We start from the raw sequence: 14057 nt of genomic DNA, 5'->3' as shown, positions 1-14057 counted from the left end.
GACGTCAATAAAATCTAATTTATTTATTTACTGTCAGTGTCCAATCACTTTTGTCTACATAGTGTAACAAGAAACCTTTCAAGAAGTTTTTTCAATGCACACTCAGTTTTCCTACTTGAAATATCCCAGAAATTCTGCACTAATGAATAGCATTCACACATAACTTTTCCAGCTTCTACATATTCATCAGATACGTACGCTGTCAATACACTTTGCACTTGTTGTGTTGCTTAGTTCAATTCTGTGTTCTAGAAGCTCAAGTTCCATCACAAAGACAGAGGGTATAACAGTACAAAGATACAGAAACACCATGGGGGAGAACCTGCAATAGTACAAAATATGATTTAGTTCTGGAGAACAGTTTAAAAGATACTTTTAATGATATTATTGGTCTATTATAACTTACTAATAGATCAATAAAAAGACACAATGGAATTAATTATTGTCTATTTATAAATTTTTCTGTGCATTATTTTTCTTTACACAAATTGTAATTTTTTTTTTTTTAAGTAATAGACATAGTTCCTACATAAATAGGAGGTCATCGCAAAGTGCAAAGTGGATAATGCACAATACACAGCATAAAACGCATTTGGAGATACAGTAGGTACCAAACATCATTTCTAACAAAGCAGTACTGTATGGTAGAAAATGGCTCACTTTGTTCAGTGGTCTCCTATATATATTGCACTGTCTGAGCGCTTGTTCAGTATTCATGCCACTTACTTTGACAAACCGGCTGAGCTATAGGACTCTCATAGATTCCATAACATTGCCATAGGACTAAAATGGTATCCATCTATTGGCATGTGTACTAGTGTCTCAACATGTGCTGACATCTAACCTGTTGGTTATTGAAGTCATGCCCCTAAACACATATCGTGAGTACTCACCAAACAGTCAATGCTAGGTGATTGTTTAGTGAACCTGCTTCTATGCACACTCTGTAAACATAATAACAGCGACAACATCCTGTCTGCTCTCTAAATTGGATTACCATGATTACCTGGCCTGCTTGCATCTTTGAATTGTGTATTATTTCTGAACTCTTTATGAGAATTAGTGGCTTGATAATACAAGACAGGTAAGCAACAATCTCCAAAATATACTTTATTGTGGTTGCTCACCGTATATTGCCATATTTTTGCTAGTGTCCTTGCCATTGGGGTCCTACAATTGAAAAGAAGGTAAAAATGTATAAGTGCCTGCGACACAAACACCTAGTCTGGGAAATGGACTCCGCAGGGAATATTGCTCGTAGTGCAATTAAGAGTTGATGAATGGGGGGCAGCTCAAGCAGTTACATGATCTATTGCACCTGCTGCCACTCCAGTTGCTATACCAAATCCTGAAGTGGGACTGTTGTTCAGTTATTACCATACATAGTTTAGGGGAACAGATTACAATGGCCCTCATTCCGAGTTGTTCGCTCGGTATTTTTCATCGCATCCAAATGAAAATCCGCTTAGTACGCATGCGCAATGTTCGCACTGCGACTGCGCCAAGTAACTTTGCTATGTAGAAAGTATTTTTACTCACGGCTTTTTCATCGCTCCGGCGAACGTAATGTGATTGACAGGAAATGGGTGTTACTGGGCGGAAACACGGCGTTTCAGGGGCGTGTGGCAGAAAACGCTACCGTTTCCGGAAAAAACGCAGGAGTGGCCGGAGAAACGGTGGGAGTGCCTGGGCGAACGCTGGGTGTGTTTGTGACGTCAACCAGGAACGACAAGCACTGAAATGATCGCACAGGCAGAGTAAGTCTGGAGCTACTCTGAAACTGCTAAGTAGTTAGTAATCGCAATATTGCGAATACATCGGTCGCAATTTTAAGAAGCTAAGATTCACTCCCAGTAGGCGGCGGCTTAGCGTGTGTAACTCTGCTAAATTCGCCTTGCGACCGATCAACTCGGAATGAGGGCCAATGTACACAGTTTATTGCACAATGTAATCCAATTTTTCAAATATGACTACAGGTTATCATTCGACACCTGAAAGTAGGACCTATGTTAACTCAATTACAGGACCAGGCTTGGCCTGGGCAATTCCATTTTAGAAAGACAAGAACCTATGTTACATTCTCTAGCACTGTGTATGCACGCATTTGCAAAGGCATCAAACGCACTAAACTATGCAGAGGTTCATACACTTTTTGAAATACATTGTAAAATGATTGTAGAACACAAAATGGAACATGGGTGTTAAATGACACCAATTTATGCTGCATCTGATGGTGACAAGCTGAGGAGATAAGGAGCACATCACATGATTACAATCAGGTGGTAAAGACAAGTGACAGTTAAAAGCTATTGTCATTTGGTCGGAGCAGAGTCTGAGGTAACTGAAATCGGGCGGGAACCCGCACTGCTGAGGGGTTCTGAGGCGGCATCTGTAAGGGGAAAGCTCTACACAACAGAGAGTATCACAGCCGGTGATCCCAGGCATAGTATGACAGGACAAGCACGGCAGGTCCTTCCCTTGGTAAGACCCTATGATTCCCAATGGCAACAGCAGAGCTGGGCAGATCAGAAGTGGACTCCTATTACCCAAAGGCAAGCTTATAAGTGACTCCTTTTCCTTTAAGGGCGGCAATACAAGGGACAGCTCCACCGGCACCTAGGAGATTGACTACAAGATAGGAGGTTCCCTGTATCAGACCCTGGTGGCTCTGGAGACACTGCAGTTTGCAGGAAAGGTCTGTACTACTCACAGAGGATTTGGTCCAGGGCCGGATTAAGACTGGGGTAGCACTTAAGACAAGGGGGTCCTAGGGAAGAGGGGTGTATATTAGGTTGTGCATACCTCCCAACATGACCCATTCCAGGAGGGACAAACTGCTCTTGGACTTCCCTCTTAATATATAATTGGCGTTCGGGGTAGTGCCAGATTAAGGTCCACATGGGCCTTAACCTGAAATTTACAAAGGGCCTATTATATGCGGCCATGGAGGGTGTGACTAGGGATGTGGGGGGGACTGACCAGTGGCACCCATTACTACACTCACATCGCAGCACCTGTTACTACACTCACACCGCATCACCCGTTACTACACTCACTGCAGCCCCCATTACTACCCTTACATCGCAGAACCCTTTACTATACACACACATGGCAGCACCCCTTGCTACACACAGCAGCACCCCTTGCTACCCTCACACCGCAGCACCCGTTACTACACTCACCGCAGCCTCCATTACTACACTTACACCGCAGAACCCTTTACTACACACACATGGCAGCACCCCCTGCTTCACACACACACGGCAGCACCCCTTGCTACACACACATGACATCAACCCTTGCTACACTCACATGGCAGCACCCATTACTACAATCACACGACAGCACCCATTATTACACTTAGACGGCAGCACCTGAACTAAACACACAGCAGCACCCCTTACTACACTAACACAACAGCACCTGATACTATGCTCACACAGCAGCACCCCTTACTACACTTACACAGCAGCACCCCTTACTACACTCACACAGCAGCACCTGATACTACACACACAGCAGCACCTGTTACTACACTCACACAACAACACCCAATACTACACACACAGCAGCACCCCATGCTACACACACACAGCAACACCCAACACTACACATACACAGCAGCACCCCTTACTACACACACACAGCAGCACCCCTTACTACACTCATGCAGCAGCACTCGAAACTGCACACACAGCAGCACCTGATACTACCCCCACCTAGCACTCATTAGCCATTCATTGATTTATTTCAACATCCCAGTAACACATTCACCTCCCCACACCACCACATATACACACATACAGTACACAATACACACACATACACACACAGTACACACTACACATACAAACATAAAGTACACACAAACAACCCCACCACACACACACACACACACACACACACACACACACACACACACACACACACACACACACTACACACATACTGTACCCACACATTCAATGCACACACACACACACACACACACTATGCACAGTTGTCAAATTCAGAAAAATATCACGCTACACACTGCCATATATGCACCTCATGCGAGTGCCTGCTGCGTGTGCATGAGCCCTCCCGTGCGTGCGCATACTCTCAGTTGCGTGCACCCGCGGGCGCACGGTATGCGCATTTACGGTAGAGTTTATGTTCGTCTAGCGGGCGACTCAATCGTAACATATTTTATTCATATAATGTATTTTGTAGATTATGGTCCCTTTGATAGAATCTGAAAGTTTAGTTAATGTAGTATGTTCGGGGACAAAGAGATCCCTCTTTGTTTGATACGAAGGGTCAGACAGGGGTTACACAGTGGTGTTTAGTATCCATCGGAAGAGAATATAATTAGCAATATTCCGGTGTTGGTTTGAAGCGGATTAATCGCTCGTGCGTATAGTTATGGACATAAGAAGTTTATGGACATTTACTATATTTGCACTTTATTACCCATGCGGCGGGAAACCCAGTTTCCCACCCACCTGAGCAGTTAGAAATAGTCACAGCCCACCTGTATGAACCAACCTATGACCTTTTGTTATAATGCGAAGACGAATTCCTGTGTCCAATGAACAATAAGAATGTAGGGACCATTGTACTGTATTGTGTGTAGTGTATAAAAGGACAAGCCGATCTGGGCCAGCTCTCTACTCTCTTCAACGGTTCTCATTGCTGATAATCGGGAGCTGGATATCCAGAAAAGGCGCTTGCGATTGTTTCCCCTGGTGCGTAAGTTCTCTGCAACCATATTGTCTCTTATTTAATGTTATAAACCATTCTCTCTCTCTCCTTCCCCCCTTTTAAATGTAATTGTATCTGTATTGTATTTTATGTGTAGTTATCCGGTTAGGTATTTTATGTTATCTTGGTAGTGTATAACTTGTATTGTATTATTCTTTTGCGATTGAACGTTCATTCATTTCCTTAAAAGGCGTTAGACCCTTAGACCGGTATTTGAGTGTTTATTATATTGCTAAGGGGTTCTCTGAGCGTCACATACGCTCATACAGCTTTTAAACTAACAAGGTTACACTGTGTTGCATTTACACCTTATCACTGCACAAGGGTTTACAGTATAAGTACATTGTTTATGGTATAGTTATAAAGGTTTAACTCTGTGAGCGTCAGCGCCGCTTGTGATCTCCTCGTGGTCTCGAGCGTCCGCTATGCTGATAGCGTATCATTACGTTAGTCGGCAGCCTATAGCGTGCATGCCTTTACGCTCTAAGCCGTGAGCGAACGTGCCGCTCGTGCGTCTCATCCACGGCTAAGCGTTCGTTACGCTACGTGCGTACTCCTACGGTATTCCATACGCCAATTGCGTACTGTGTTCTTTAACCTTTTAGCGTGTTTTATGCAAGGTATAGAATAGGCATTGTCAATTGAGGGCTCCTCCGGTCTTCACATATCTGCACTAGGTAATTTCAGCAGACATTATCGATCAGCAAAAGGCGGGAGGTAATATTCCTCGTAGTGCTGACCAGATAAGCGTCTGCTTCGCTTAGTAAGGAGTGCTGAAGGAATCCAGAACCGAAAGGTAGGAACAGTACGTTATTGTCTTTTAAAACCTGTTTAGTTTCTGTTTTGCGAACGCACGCATAAATACACACACCTGTATTCCTGGGTTAGTAGTATTTGTCCGTATTTCATTCTCCTGATTGCCACACATTAGTGATAACGTGTTGAGACATTTGTTGTTATTAATAGTTAAAAGTAATATTTAAGGGAATAATTGTAAAAGGCACACACACAATCTCGCCTAGAATACAAGGGAGATTTGAGTGGTGGTCAGTGAAGGATTACTGTTAAAGATCATTCACATTGATAAACGTGTAGTGTGTAACTGTGGACGTACTTGGTCTGTGTACACGTGTCCTTACAAGGGCAGGGCGTACGCAACAAGGGTCGACGCACGGAGCGTGTATTACGCAACGGAGCGTACGGATACGCCCACATGATACAAACCGCACGATAGTATTGTTTAGTAAGCGATAAGAAAGTAACGCGAAAATAACACAAATCTATCTCAAATCCAAAAGTTTAAAAGTTAAAAGGAAAAGACTTTCTCTGTTGCAATTCTTCTGGGTTAAGCTAATACTGAACGAAAGGATTTCTGCGCAGAAATAAAAATTAAAGTGTACATGTGGTAAGAGTGTGTGTATATATAAGATTTCTCTTTTATTACGGAAGTGGGAACCATAGGCCAGTAGAAAGAGGTACACCAGCGAGAGTGATATCGTGGGGTGGCTTGGGAGGTGTCCCTTGTTAGACTCGACACATTTATGAGCAGTAGAGTCTGCTGTGCATAACAGACCAGGAGGTCACAGACCAGGAGGTCACAGAACAAGAGGTTCAGGTACAGCAGACCAGAAGTAGAGAGCACAACCGAAGAGGGTTGGTGCGAGACCCATATAGGCCAAAGAAGCTCATTGCTGAAGGAATTCGCAGCCGAAATTTTCGATTCCACTGATCGTTCCGCACATAAGATTAGTTGCTTGTGTGCAGATACGATTGTACCGCATGTGATTGTGTGCATTGGCGTGTCTTGAATTCAAAAGAACGCTACTTGCACATTGTTAACGTGATTTGTGTAATTTTTTTTATTTTAAGGGAAGTAGCCTGATCACTCAGGGACATTTTAGCGACTGATACTTGCTGGGGAGGGTAAGACACTCCCACACGCCCGAGCAAGTAGACGTACGTAGGGGCCCTAGGTTGGGTACGGAACCTCTGGGAACTTTGATCGCCGTATTGGCCAGCGTGGGCGGAGTTAAGTGGGCGGACCTCGAGGCAAAACCCCCACCGCAGCCTTACCCCGGACATTTTGGTTTTCTGTGAGGGTTGCCGGAGACCCTGATTGGAAGTCAGAGGTAGTGAAAGCAACGCCTGCAGAGATGGGGGCCACTTGTTCAGGTAAGGGGCGATCAACCCAGGTTCAGGTTGATTTGGTAAACCGACCAATCGGGTCGGCAAGGTATATCATGTGTGAAAAATATGGTCATCACACAGAGACATTGTGCAATGAATGGGAAAGGATGACTGTGCATGACGGGGAAAAGTTTCCCCGGGTAGGTAGTTTTAACCCAGAAGTGTTACAGAATTTAAGGAGAAGAGTTTGTCTGATTAAGTCTTCAAAAAGGCGTATTAGACATTATGATTATTTAACATTGTGGCAACAGGAAGGTGAAATACAAAGGGGGTTGGCGCAAGCCACTGGATCTAACCCTATCAGGAAACTGATAGCCACTGCTCCCCCACCACCATACATACCTGGAGAGAAATTGGTTGCAGAGAATGGCACTCAGGGTCATGTTAAATGTGTAGAAGTTAAGGATAATGTAACCAAAGTAATTAACGCTAACACTAATCCGTGCAAGTTGTACCCTGTTTTGAACTTTCCCCAGGATTGTGACCAAGAGGATGAGCCCACAACAATATCAGCACTCTCCCTAGCAGCCACCATATCAGAAACAGCAGTAGGCACGACTCAACCCGTAAGATTAGCATCAAAGGCCCCTAGCGGAGGGACAGGTGAGGTCGTATCGACTGGTAAGTACGGCACCATGCACTACGCTGAAACCATTTCACCAAGTATTGTAGAATCTACACAGACAGATGTTATTAGACTTAATCCCGTTAGGGTAATAGCAGTGCCAAATGGGAAGACTGATACTTCAGGGGCAACCCCTATCAGAAACATCGCCATGCACTGTCCCTTTTCCCGAACGGAATTAAGGTCAATGATGTCTGAATTCCCTGATCCTAGAAAAGACTTAGCTGTATGTCAAAAGTATATTAGAGAGCTAGGAAATTCTGCAGAGCCAAATAACAAAGATTGGAGGACAGTTTTGAGGGCATGTTTACCCCCCAGTGTTGATCCGTTAAAGTTTATCGCTGATTGCAAGTTAGATGAGGAAGTACCACTAACAGATGAGTATAATCAGGATAATGTAAAGAGAATCAACTTACAGCTAGGAGTATATTTTCCTGCAGTTGTAAAGTGGAATAAAATCTTTACAATAAAACAAAAAGAAGGTGAATCCACATCAGAGTATTTTCACCGGGCTCTGCAGGATATGGCTAGGTACACTGGTATAGATGACATTAAAACAAATGTACACCACAGGGAAGTAGCTGTTTCAGTATTGATGGACGGTCTAAAAGAGGTTTTAAGGAATAGAATACAAACCACTAGGCCTGATTGGAGAGGTATGTCGGTGGATGCATTGGGAGAGGCTGCTGCTGGGCATGATCGGAATATCATCAGACACAGGGAGTCACAGAGTGATAAGTTAATGGCTGTAAGCATACAGGCCCTCACTACCCGGCCACCTCAGCCCAGAACTGTGACCCCTGTGGGTAAGTCAACAGGTATAAAATGTTATTGTTGCCACAGAGAGGGACACATAGCACGTGATTGTAAAGCAAGACAAATACAAAATTCATATCAATCCCCTAGACACCGACCTGACACAAGACATTGGGATCAAGGACCGAAGGGGCGGAGTTATGAGCCACATGCAGGGGAAACAAAAAGGTATCCCCCAAGAAGAGACTGGCAAATCTCTGATAGTTCCCATCTACCCCCACCACAAGTAATTGCTGCCAGCGCGATTCAGGGAGGTCACCATACCCAATAGGGGTGTGGCCACACCTGTAATCTGCAGCCAGTGAAATTGATTGCAAGTCTTGGAAGTGAACCCGAGATCACAATTGATGTAGCTGGTAAATCATTAAATTTCCTTGTAGATACGGGGGCGGCCAAATCAGTGATAAATTCAACAGTGGGCATGAGAACCACTGGTAAAACAATTCCAGCCATGGGAGTAACGGGAGTAGTACAGCACTACCCTGTTAGCAAACCAGCAGAGATTACAATAGGGCCCTTGCATACCAAGCATTCCTTTTTGCTGGCTGCATCGGCACCGACTAATCTCCTGGGAAGAGATCTATTGTGTAAAATGGGGTGCGTCATTTATTGTACTCCTGAAGGTGTATTCTTAGACATACCTGAGAATCACGCTCAGGAAGTACGAGACATGCTAGACTCCCCATAAAAATTAATGTCACAGACCGTTATGATAAATAGGAGTTCATCCCAGGTAGAAGAAATGACATCCCAAATACCAGAGTCACTTTGGACTAAAGATGGACAAGACACTGGATTAATGGCAAACGTAGCTCCAGTAGTTGTGCAAGTAAAAGATGGTAGGATAGCTCCAAAAATCCCACAATACCCTCTGAAGCCAGAGGTGGAGTTAGGAGTATACTCCGTAATAGAGCGCTTGCTACAACAGGGCATTCTGGTAAGAACATCCAGCACTGCCAATAGTCCCATCTTCCCTGTGAAAAAGAGTGGGGGGAGGGGTTACAGGCTAGTGCAGGATCTAAGGGGGATTAACAAAATAGTTGAGAGTCAGTTCCCCGTAGTGCCAAATCCAGCTGTCATCCTTCTGCAAATCCCTCCCACTGCGAAATTTTTCACTGTTATTGACCTCTGCTCCGCCTTCTTCTCGGTACCTCTGCACCCTGGCAGCCAATATTTGTTTGCATTCACATACAGAGGAGTCCAATACACATGGACTCGATTACCACAAGGTTTCATAGACAGCCCAAGTATATTTTCACAGGCTTTGCATGATTGTTTACAGTCTTTCCAACCAGAGAGTGGATCAGTATTGATCCAATATGTGGATGATTTACTACTATGTTCAGATTCACTGGAAGCGTCCCTGAAAGATACGAAACAGCTCCTGTTTCATCTTTCAGACACAGGACACAAGGTTTCCAAAGACAAGTTGCAATTATGCCAGACTAAAGTAAAATATCTGGGACACTGTCTGACACAAGGACTGAGACACCTGACCGCTGATAGAATTCAAGCAATTCGAGACATGACACTGCCACAAACCCAGCAACAGATCAGAACATTTCTAGGAATGTGTGGGTATTGCCGTAACTGGATCCCAGGTTTTTCCATTCTAGCATTACCTTTGCAGGAGATGGTCTCATCAAACAAACCTGATCGGATTTCGCATACAGACGAATCCGAGATGGCATTTGAGAGACTTAAACAGTGCCTAACGCATGCACCAGCATTAGGTATGCCAGACTATGGGAAACCCTTTGAGCTGTACGGAACAGAAAGTGCTGGTTGCGCGGCAGGCGTCCTAACCCAAAAGCACGGTGATGCCAGCAGGCCGGTAGCATACTACAGCGCTCAGCTAGATACGGTAGCGCGATCCCTCCCCACATGCTTGCGAAGTGTTGCAGCGATAGCATTGCTAGTTACAAAAAGCGAAGATGTAGTGCTAGGACACAACCTCACAATCCATACACCGCATGCAGTGTCAGCCTTGCTGAATTCTGCCCAAACCAGGCACGTCTCATCAGCACGGTTTACAAGATGGGAATTGGCATTAATGGCCCCCGTAAACATCACCATAAAGAGATGCAGTGCATTAAATCCTGAAACGTATCTCCCAGGTGTACCTGGACAGGCACAAAGGGTGGAGGATGAGAGTGATGGGGAAGGAGGATTTAATACAGGAAATGACATGCATGATTGTATGGAGTATTTGACCCAAAATTTCACGGCAAGGCCTGACATCAGTGACAACCCACTGGAAGATGTAGATCTTACTTTCTACACTGACGGTAGTTGTCACAGACAGACGGACTCGGGAGACTTGTGTACTGGATACGCAGTCGTAGATGACCAAGGCACCATAGAAGCAGAACCGCTAGGCCCACCTCACTCAGCCCAGGTTGCTGAACTGGTTGCCCTAACCAGAGCATGTGAATTGGCTAAGGGCAAGTCAGCCAATATCTATACCGATTCTAGATACGCCTTCGGGGTAGGCCATGATTTCGGAGCCCTATGGCGCCTCAGAAATTTCATGACGGCAGCTGGTACACCGGTAGCGCATGCAGCTCACATCAAAAGGCTTCTAACAGCGATACAGGAACCTGACAGAGTGGCTGTTATCAAGTGTAAAGCACATACATATAGTCAAGACCCAGTATCACTTGGTAACAGCCGAGCAGACGAAGCTGCTAAGTTAGCAGCTGGTACCCCCAGACAGACAGACACCACACAACTGATGGTATTTAATACCGTCAACACACAGAAATTGTGTGACATGCAAAATTTGTGTTCCACACAGGAAAAGGCAGTTTGGAGGGCAAAGGGATATGGCCAGGAGTCCTCAGGACTCTGGACAGATGGACAGGGTAAACCAGTGGCACCCAGAGCATACCTTCCAAGTTTGGCTGAAGCAGCACATGGGCTGACTCATCTAGGCAAGGAAGGGATGTGCAAGTTGGTAAGAGCATATTGGTGCGCCCCAGGATTTTCTTCCCATGCGGGAAAGAGAGCAATGTCATGCCTCACCTGCTTGAGGAAGAATATCGGAAAGGCAATACCAACAGAACCATCTCATATCCCACCTACAGGCGGCCCTTTTCAGGTAATACAAATTGATTTTATACAATTACCCCCTTGTCGAAATTTGAAGTATGTACTAGTTTGTATAGATGTGTTTTCAAATTGGGTCGAAGCATTTCCTGCGGCCACAAATACCGCAATGTTTACTGCTAAGAAAATTGTACAGGAATTTGTGTGTAGATATGGTATCCCTAGAATAATTGAAAGTGATAGGGGTACCCATTTTACAGGTGATGTCTTTCAAGGAATGTGTAAGTTGATGGGAATTGATAGTAAGCTGCACACTCCGTACCGCCCCCAGGCGAGTGCGAAGGTAGAAAGAGTGAACAGCACTATTAAAAATAAATTGAGCAAAGTTATGGCAGAAACAGGATTGACATGGCCAGAAGCTTTGCCCATTGTATTATACAGCATCAGAACCACTCCCAGGTCCCCTCTTAATCTGTCCCCTTTTGAAATTCTGTTTGGTCAACAACCGCATGTCATGATTAACCCTCAGGATGATTTGAAGTGTAACAATGAAGTGACTGTAAAGTATTTGGTTAAGATAAGTAAACAGCTAAGGAATCAGAATGATAATTTGAAGTTAGTGATTCCTGATCTGCCAGATAGTAATTGTCATGACATTGAACCTGGGGATTATGTAATGATACGGAATTTTCTACGCTCAGGTTGCCTTATTGACAGATGGGAAGGACCATACCAAGTCTTATTGATTAGCACGACAGCATTGAAGGTTGCCGAGAGAGAGACTTGGGTTCATTCGTCCCATTGTAAGAATGTTGCTGATCCAGAGAGGTCCCGTGATAAGGAACAGACGGTAGAGGAAGTTGTATCACTGGAGTGTCTGTTTCAGGAGGACTGAAACGGCACCTGAGCATTGAGAATAATAAGATCGGAGGCAGTTGTCGATTCCCTATTCCCTTTTATTGTTTTTCTCCACTTCCCATCCCATCTCCCTCAATTGTTTCTTTCCCCCTTCTCATTCTTCTCCATTTCCTCCTATAAGATGGACTTGCCCCAAGAGACTGTGATCCGGATTTTCCTGTTGACCATGATGTTGACCAGAGCAGTCTGTTCCGGCGAGAGTACCATGGAGGTCGAGAGAGGTTCTGGAATGGGTTCTGATGACAGAGATGGAGGCGTAGATTTCCAAGAACAACATAATCACCGAGTAAAGGCGAGTATCAGAAAACGATCTGGTAGCATTGACAATAGAAGAAATTGTGAAGGATTGTTAGCTGAAGAGAACTGTATCTGTAGACTCTGTGACAGTGTAGTTTAGGATGGGTGCATCAAGAAATGCCAATCCAGTTTTAATATCCACATGGACCGGCATCCATTGAGTGACTATCACTCCTTAGTGGGTAAAGTGTTAAATCAGACAGATTGTTGGGTATGCTCTCAAGTACCTCAAGGCCATAGCAAATCAGGATTAGTACCATTCCCTTTAACTATAGGGGAGGTACTTGAGCTAAGTGGTGGGAGGCCGGTGGACAGGAGGTTTAATATCTCCAGTCCTCCTAGTTTGAAGCTCCACCAATATCATGTGGATAGATCCCTAGTATGTTTTAACATTTCCAATCCCCGAAAGCCGGGAAATTGGGAAGTGTCATGGAATAACCAAACCATGACCTTTTCATACAGAGCCGATAGAATGCCTACAGATACAGAACTTATACGCCACATAGCCGGTAGTGGAAAATATTTCCGATATAGGTATACCCTAGGAAGTAGGACCATGAGAGTTGGAGAGGTATCACCAGGATACTGTGCACATATCGTACAAACTGATACGTGTACTAAACAGATGGGAGAATTAGGGTTAGGAGATTTCATATGGAAAATGTGTAATATGGTAATGTCCTACTCCGTCCCATGGGGGTAATTCCAAGTTGATCGCAGCAGGATTTTTGATAGCAATTGGGCAAAACCATGTGCACTGCAGGGGAGGCAGATATAACATGTGCAGAGAGAGTTAGATTTGGGTGGGGTGTGTTCAATCTGCAATCTAATTTGCAGTGTAAAAATAAAGCAGCCAATATTTACCCTGCACAGAAATAAAATAACCCACCCAAATCCAACTCTTTCTGCACATGTTATATCTGCCTCCCCTGCAGTGCACATGGTTTTGCCCAATTGCTATCAAAAATCCTGCTGCGATCAACTTGGAATTACCCCCCATATGTTCTCCCCGATGATGCATATTTCATATGCGGGAGGAAGGCGTATAAGTGGCTTGCCCCAAACTCAGAAGGGTTATGTTATATTGGAAAAGTACTGCCTGAGGTAATGACCGTATCCCACACTAAAATGAAGGATATTCACCGTAGTGCCCAAGCTCCTTATACTCACACTCATTACGAACACATCGTTAAACGGCACCTAATAGAAAGAACAGAGCATCCGGCCTCTGACCTGATCAATGAATCCCCCGGGATTCAATTCCTAATCGCGTTAGATATCACTCGTACCGCCAGAGGAGTGATAAATTATAAATACATATCTGCGCTTGCAAATTTATTAGACAATATCACTGAAATGTATGATGACACATTCAGGTATACCGGAAGGGAGCTCCAAGCTTATAAAACAGAACTGGTTCAGC

At 44.5% G+C, this 14057-nt stretch overlaps 1 protein-coding gene across 2 annotated transcripts in view; it reads right to left on the bottom strand.

The window, feature by feature from the left end:
* LOC134966380 (transmembrane protein 26-like) overlaps positions 1-14057 on the bottom strand; it is a 208130-nt gene that overhangs the window by 28830 nt on the left and 165243 nt on the right. For both annotated transcript variants that reach the window (XM_063943060.1, XM_063943061.1), the window contains exon 3: positions 199-322. In XM_063943060.1, coding sequence (XP_063799130.1) covers positions 199-322 — 124 coding nt within the window. The remainder of the gene's footprint in view (positions 1-198; positions 323-14057) is intronic.

This window comes from Pseudophryne corroboree, chromosome 10, assembly GCF_028390025.1.
Source record: "Pseudophryne corroboree isolate aPseCor3 chromosome 10, aPseCor3.hap2, whole genome shotgun sequence".
Lineage (NCBI taxonomy): Eukaryota > Metazoa > Chordata > Amphibia > Anura > Myobatrachidae > Pseudophryne > Pseudophryne corroboree.
The sequence above is the reverse complement of the archived record's forward strand: the minus strand, read 5'-3'. Positions and strand labels throughout refer to the sequence as shown.